This window comes from Ipomoea triloba, chromosome 9 (assembly GCF_003576645.1).
Source record: "Ipomoea triloba cultivar NCNSP0323 chromosome 9, ASM357664v1".
Lineage (NCBI taxonomy): Eukaryota > Viridiplantae > Streptophyta > Magnoliopsida > Solanales > Convolvulaceae > Ipomoea > Ipomoea triloba.
Genome location: NC_044924.1, coordinates 7,723,330 through 7,731,078, shown reverse-complemented (window position 1 = coordinate 7,731,078; position 7,749 = coordinate 7,723,330). Strand labels below are relative to the sequence as shown.

The 7,749-nt window shown below is 30.5% G+C and overlaps 1 protein-coding gene across 1 annotated transcript; it reads right to left on the bottom strand.

Annotated features, from left to right (window-relative positions):
- Nucleotides 1–5,206: 5,206 nt before the first annotated feature.
- LOC116030812 (mitochondrial fission 1 protein A-like) lies at nt 5,207–6,904 on the bottom strand. Its single transcript, XM_031273147.1, has 5 exons — nt 6,665–6,904; nt 6,304–6,445; nt 5,702–5,823; nt 5,537–5,600; nt 5,207–5,438 (listed from the first exon to the last, which is right to left on the bottom strand). Exons 1-5 carry the CDS (start codon nt 6,761–6,763, stop codon nt 5,356–5,358), a joined length of 510 nt encoding a protein of 169 aa, XP_031129007.1. The 5' UTR covers nt 6,764–6,904; the 3' UTR covers nt 5,207–5,355.
- Between the last annotated feature and the right edge of the window lie 845 nt (nt 6,905–7,749).

Sequence of the window (7,749 nt, the reverse complement as noted above, 5' to 3'; positions counted from 1 at the left end):
CAGTGGAGTATAAATAAGGTAATAATTGCCTATTATGCAATTAGAAAACAACCAAATATATGGCTATATATATATATATATATATTCTTCCATCTTTAACAAAGTGCCTTCCAAAAGAAATTCCTTAATAAGATAATTCTTTTCCAAAACCTTAAGCAAGGAACCAGATAAAGAAATAAAGTTAGTTGAAGGATGACAAAAAAAAAGACAAAGGAACCAACAGATCCTAGGCAACAAATTGGGAGCTGCATGCTTTTGATGATAAAAGATGATAAAGATGAATTAAAAAGAAAGAAAGAAATTAACCTGCGTATGGTGCTTTTAATTTGATGATCAGTTATTGTACGTACAACTCGCTTGTCATCATCAATTTGGGTGCAATATATATATATAGGTAGAGTCTAAATTTATTTTTCTATGGGTGATGAGAGTTTTTGACCCATGTCATGAACTAAGTTTTATTTTTTCTTGCTCATGTATTTGAGTTACTTACTTGTCAATATTTGCTTACATGTTAATGTTATAATAATACACTTGGTACTTTATGGATACAAATATGCTCCATTGTTTTTATTATGTTTACTAGTTTTATACGCGCATTGCACGTATGCGTTAATGCCCAATGTTTATATTTAAATAAATATTTGAAAGTATATCAATACAAGATTATATAGGAGAAGTTTATACATGGATAATTGAATGTCGAATTTTTTTATTTAAATATCTAACTCAAAGTATATGAATCCAAGATAATATAGAAAATTCATTATAATTATTATTAAAATAAATGTTTGCAACCTTGTAAAATCGATAGTCTAAATATTTGGTCTAAAAATGATAGTCTAAATAAATACTACTTTTCATTTGAATTTTTCTAAGTGTTCTTAATTCTCTTTTGAGTAACATTGTCATTGTCTTTATCTTTACTATTTGTTCTATTCCTTTTTGTTGATAGTGTGTTATTTGCAATTCGATTATTGTTGGTAGCATAGATGACAACGTCATGCAATGAGATTATGATATAGGAGTTATGGACTTTCCTTTAGGTGTTCTGCTTGGGGTTCATTTGGTTCAACTATTATTGTTGAATGAGTTATTGTGAATAAAGAAATCCATAGTTTAAGAAAAAAGATTAAATAAATTAATAAAAATTTAAAAATTTAAAATATTATATATTCCAAAGATATTAAATACATATGTATCATTTTTTGGTGTAACTACTAATTTATTTAATTCAATAAGAGTAAAATAGAGCGATTCCGCTTCAATTTGTTGGGTTATTTGAGTACTATCTTTGTCAACTAATCCCCAAGTAGTTAATATAATTAGCTTCAAATTATTTTAAAAAAATTTTCATAGTATTAATAAAATACTTGGTAAATAAATATATAACATTATTTTGTACTATAACTTTGATATTTAATTACAAGATATTGTAAAAATAAGATAATGGACAATGTAATGAATATCAATTAATAAATTTGAATGTAAAGAATCTTTGCATGAGAGAAAATAAAGACAATATAACTAATGAAATTATTTCTCTTATTTAATTTATTTTTTTGATAATGAATAATTTTTTCAAATAAAGGTAGTGTAGACACATAATTCTAAATTAAAGAAATACATATGTATCATTTTTCGTTGTAGCTACTAATTTATTTAATTTAATAAGAGGAAATAGAGTGAGAAACTTAATTATCTCAAATTTGATTGAGATGAGGTTCGAACATAATATTTTTCTTATAAAAATTAATGGGTAAGTTAAAAGTTAACGGAATATTAACTGAGAAGAGAATTTTTAACGGAAAACTTAACGAATAATCATAAAAGTAAGGTTAAATTAGGTAATCTCTATTAATAATATTAATCTGAATTATCTTAGCCATTTATTTGATTAAATAATTCATCTGAACCATCCATTTGATTACCGCCATTTTTTTTACCCATTTTAGGCCTAACCCTCTTTGGCTCTTATTAGTATAGTAGATACTTTGAATATTTTTATAGAGTTTTGAAGTATACGTGATTCTTTTTCACATAAAATCTATTCTCTATATATATATCTTGCTTTTATCTTGTTTTCATGTGCAATTCTTGTCAATTTCAACTTTAATTTACGAATTATTATTTTTGGTTTTGATATTTTTTATCTCGATCGACCCACTTAATGTTCCCTTACTAATACCTCTGCCCTATTGTATTTATTTTGTATATCCCTTGTATTTTATTTTCTTTTAGATCAAGGAATCCCAATGATGATGTCATGTTTAATTTTAAGTGTGGGGGAGAAAAAAATGTGTGGATTTTATTTTTTTTTTTAAAAAAAAATTGTTAGTGCTTAATTGTTTTACTTTGGCAATTGTGGGAGTTATTTCTGGTCAATGGTCATACTTAATTTTGTGCTTTTAAGCTTTGAGTTAAGTTTGTTTTGTTTTGTTTTGGTTTTTTTTTTTTTGTTTCATTTGTTTGTTTGTTTGTTTGTTTTTTCTTTTTTTTTTTTTGGGTTTTGTTTTGTTTTGTTTTTTCTTTTTTTTTTTTTTTTTTTTTTTTTTTTTTTTTGGGTTTTGTTTTGTTTTGTTTTTTCTTTTTTTTTTTATTTTTTATTATTATTGATGAATTGCTCTTTTTCGTTTTAAAAACTCTCAAAAATTGGCATATTAACTTTTTTTTTTTTGGATTTGGAACCACATACATACACAACACTACACTTGAGATAGTGCGAAATGATAAAAGCATCAATTACACATCTATAATATATGTATTCCATTTCATTCACCTTTCATTAACCCATTAGGTGTAACTAAGTTAATAAACTTAGACTTATCTTTCATCTAATCCTTATAAGCCAATCCCTACTTTTTCCAAATGCCCTATGTTCTTTACTTTCTTTATGCACATGTTCTTGGTTTTGTTTGGTTGAACGTTGGGCCCTATTTGAAATCAAAATGTAATATATAATTATGTGAGACATTCTTTCCAAATGATATATGAGACATTCTTCGTACAAGTAAAGCAGTATATGAGGTACATCTCTACTAATTTTGGACATTGGTGAAGGGCATTTGGTCTAGTCGTATGATTCTCGCTTAGGGTGCGAGAGGTCTTGAGTTCAATTCTTGGAATGCCTCATTTCTCCTAATTATTTGGGACGTTGGCACTTTGACTAAAAAGAATATTTTTGTCTAAACAAGTAAACTGCATAAAAAGGTGCAAAAAATAAAATAAAATTTGAGAATAAGTTGCAAGTAATGGTTGACTAGGAGTTTACAAGCAGTTTAAATTTGTCTCTCCTAATAAACAAATTAAATTTGAATTTAAGTATAAATAGGAGTGTCATGTTAGAATTGAAGGAGAACAATGAACAAACAAGCTAAGCATACAAGATCTCAAAAGCTTATTTCCGTGAATTCTTCTAGCACAATTGATAAGTGCTTAATGTTTTCTATTTCTACCTTATATGTAAGCTTATTTTACTTATCATTAGTATTAATTTTGTAGAAAAATATTCATCATGTGCTTCATTTAATTTACTTAAGATGGTGAAATTCTTGATGATTGAGATAATTGAATAATTTTTGGAATATTTTGAATGAATTAGAGTCAATGGGAGCCAACGATGAGTGGGTAATTAAGAAGATGATGAAATACCCCTTAGAGAGTCAAAAAATGGTGTATCAATGGTCTTGATCATATGGACAAACTACGACAAAAGTGGAACAAAAGAGTATGAAGTTGTGGCAATTCTCCCTCAACATGACGACTACATGATATTTCATTATTTTGATCATATATCAACTTAGAAATATCAAAATTAAGTGGTTCTTACGCCATTGAAAAGAAAACTCAAAAGGATATAACTTTCATGAAGACTATTAATTCTAATTCTAAGGTTACCTCTAATGGAGTAATGTAGCTACACCCCTAGAGCTGAGCGCACATAGTATATGAGCAATGTAGAGCAACCACATCAGTGTTCTTTTCAAGGTTTTTGAGGGGAAGATAGTCACATGGAGGAGGGAGAATGCTGGTGAGAGAAAATTTAGTTGCTTCTGCAATTTAGGGTTCTTCAAACAGTGTTCGCTGACATCATTTCAAGGAAGCAGCCTGCCTCTGTTGTGCGCGTTTCGAGCACAGCAGGCGCAGACGCGTCTAGCAGGTTTGGTTTTTAAAAAAAAAAAATCATATTTGTTTTTTTTTTTTTTTCTCTCCTCCCATTTTCTCTTTCCGAATCACACTTATAAAAACTTATCAAAAATCGCAAAAAGACATCAATATTAAGGATGCTCTAAGTCTCCAAGAGTACAGTGCTCACACCTACCTATGTGTTAAAGAACTTAATGGTGATTAAAATGAATTGTTATGCTTAAACGTGAATAAGGGTTGTATTGAATAATGTTCTGACTTATTACAAATGATTATAATTGGAATATTTATATGTATAATTAAGACATTGAGGGCAATTATAGCCTATTCTTTACAATGATTGATTGCCATGCATTTTGTCCTGCCATGGAGATTCTTACCAATGGTGTTAGAGCTTCATCTACCTCACCATTTAGTGTACGTCTTGAGTTAGTGACCCGGGTTGTGCATGGCCTGACTGAATGAGACCATCTGCATCCATGATTTCATCTCAATTGCAAAGTTGATATATTTGACATTTTTTAGACATTATGTGTAGCAACTCAGATGGCATGTTTGGTTGGATGGAAAATCAATTCCATGGAAAAAGTTTGCATTTGTTACAATTTGACGGTTAGAAGTGCAATTACAATTCTCGCAGCTTTTACATTTTTTATTATTACTTTTCTTACTATTTTAATTATTATTAATCCTTTATTGATAAAAATAAAATTTTTAATAAGTTGATGTGATAGTAGAGTTATTTTTGAAAGAAGAGAGAGAATTGCATAGATGAAGAGTAAAATATTGAATAATTGAAAATTCTGTGATGTGACATTTTGAAAGTGAGAAAAAATTGTATGAGTGCAAGTAGCCTGATGTATAGTGATTTATATTATTTTTTTAATCTCAGAGATTAAAGTGAATATATAGACATATAGTACGTATGTATGAATTTTATCTTTTTGGATCGGATAATCTTCATTTATGCTGGAAATTAAAAGTCATATCAGCATATATGCATACTTTTAGTTGTGTTACGTTTAGCTGTGGGCATGCAGTAGAATTGCAGTGGTCATTATTGATCTCACAAAAATTGATAATATTATTATATATAATTAATTACTGGAAAATTAATCACAAAATAATGAATCTGATCAACCAATGGGAATGGTATAAGTTGATAGTTAAGCAGGGGAAGGTGATATGACAGAGTGAATGGGAATGGGATCAGTAGTTGTTTCGAGCGAGTGCGATAATCCCAGCCAGTAGCCCAACCGCGGTTGCAGTGATGCCTATTCCAATCACACCATCTGCACCATCATATCATTATATCATATCATTCAACAATAATTTGTATTACTCCATCATCGCATCTGATGATGATAATTAACAAAGATCAGATCTATACCTTTTGTAATCTGATCTTCTACGGCTTTCTTAAGAGAGAGGGCCTGACTCCAATCAGGTGCAATCTGGAAAATCACAGCAATATAATTAACCAAAAACCAAACACGTACTTACGTACAAGCTAATTTAATTAAGGAATGAATTGAAGAAATTAAATTAATTAAACCTGCAAAGATTGATCAAGAAGGTGCCTGCTTCTTGAATAATCCCCGCTTCTGTAATACCCGACGGCCAGCAGGTAACACATTTCTCTCTTCTGTGGAGGGCTATTCTTCTTGGTCAGTGAAGCTGCATTATATGCATGCCAGCCAGGCAGATCAGAGCTACTATATATTCAGATTCTCTTCATACATACATACTGAATCAAATTATATATATATATATATATATATATATATATATATATATATATATAGATTTCTATTCAAATCCGTGCCGCCGCACAGTTTATACCACTCAATGTTACGACAATGAAAATGCATAAAAACACCTCATAACTCCCTGTTTTTAATTGTGCATTTCTGAACACTGTGTGGTGTATTTTTTCATACCTAGTGGTGTATTTTTGGTGGTGTGTACCTAATAATGCATATTTTTGTGGTACATTTCTTAATATTCAGTTGTTCATTTCTTAACATGTGGTGTAAACAGCATGGCCACACTGACCCTGAACATGACCATATATATATATATATATATATATATATATATATATATATATATATATATATATATATATAGTGATATGGCCGGATATATGGATGGTACCTTCAAGCATAGCTATGCCGCGCTGTACATCGGGTGGTTTAATAGAATGGACAAGAGCCCAAGACAAGCGCATGATGCTTTCACTCCTCACTTTATCATCACACCAATCCTTGATAGCATCTGCAACTTCCCTTTCACATGCCTGCACCCACCCCAATTTGTAATTCAAAACCAACAAAATTAAAAGCAATGTGCAGTGAGACCACCATTATTCTTTAATTTAATTTGTTATTGATCTCAGGGCCGGGCCGGGCCGGGGCATCAATCACATCAACATGGAAACGATTGGTTTGTAGCCAATGAAAATTGAAAAGGAGATCAGAGTAAAGTTAGATTAATTAAGAATAGAATGCTGACGTACGCGGATAGAATCAGCAGAGGACCATGGAAGTTGATCGCCGGCGCCGTTGAAGAAAGAGGTGACGACGGAATCAAATAATTGGGTGATTTTGGCCTCCATTTCTGCTTAATTGATTGGATTTTATGCCCGGCCCTAGGATACCCTGCCCCTGCCCCTTCTCTTCTCAACTCTCTATCTTTTTCCCCCAAATGGGGATCCGATATGATGCTCCAACTCTCTCGACTGGAGCACAAATCGGAGAAACGCTATCAATCTATTTATAGGTTCTGTGATCTGAAAATGAACGGTGACGGATGGGATTCTTTTTTTTTTTTTTTGCCCTCTCTTTTCACTGAATTTATTTGAATAATGTAATTAATGTTTAATAATAATAATAATAATCCATTAACTAATAATCATCCAAAATTTAAAAAAATACTATATGTGCCAATTATATCCCTGAGTTTTGTCCAAATCTTCCCCAAAAGATCAAATCCTAACTCCGAGCGTCCCCCACACCGCAGGCATGTCCAAATGCCCGTGGACACAAGGGATCGATCTATCCATTTTGAGCATAAATCCTACACTGTTGTTGCCAAGTTTGGAACCTCAGTCTCTTCTTCCGAATACTGTCTATTGAACCAATAATATGTTAAGCATGTGCAAGTATTTTTGTCCAAACGTGTGTGCTAATGAAGGTATACGTCTCACTTTTCTATACTTCATTTTTATTGAAACAAAATTGTTCTTACTGTACTTTTGTTAAACAAAAGTACTCTTATACTGCAATAATTCCTTAACTATTTAATGAATTTTAACATTAATGACTCATTCGATCATTATTACACACCACCAATTTGATGAGCATTACCTATGGATGCCTTGCAATACATTTACCATATCCTTTTCATATTCTTTAATTATAATTTTATTAAAATTATCATATAACAGTTAATTTAATTGTAGATTATAGTTTAATTAAATTATGATATATATTTTAACAATCAATATTTTTTTATAGAGTGAGCGAGAGACAAAAAAAAAACTTATAAATGATGTGCTAGTCTTTTGAGGAATTTACAAGTATGCAAATAAGCATTCAAGCA

Excerpts from the sequence above, each read along its gene's own strand:
- LOC116030812 (XM_031273147.1), bottom strand. The coding sequence starts at position 6,763 with ATGGAGGCCAAAATCACCCAATTATTTGATTCCGTCGTCACCTCTTTC. Across the intron at positions 5,601-5,701 it reads TTCTTGATCAATCTTTGCAG|ATTGCACCTGATTGGAGTCA; the intron begins GTTTAATTAATT and ends GTGATTTTCCAG. Across the intron at positions 5,439-5,536 it reads AGAAGATCAGATTACAAAAG|ATGGTGTGATTGGAATAGGC; the intron begins GTATAGATCTGA and ends ATGATGGTGCAG.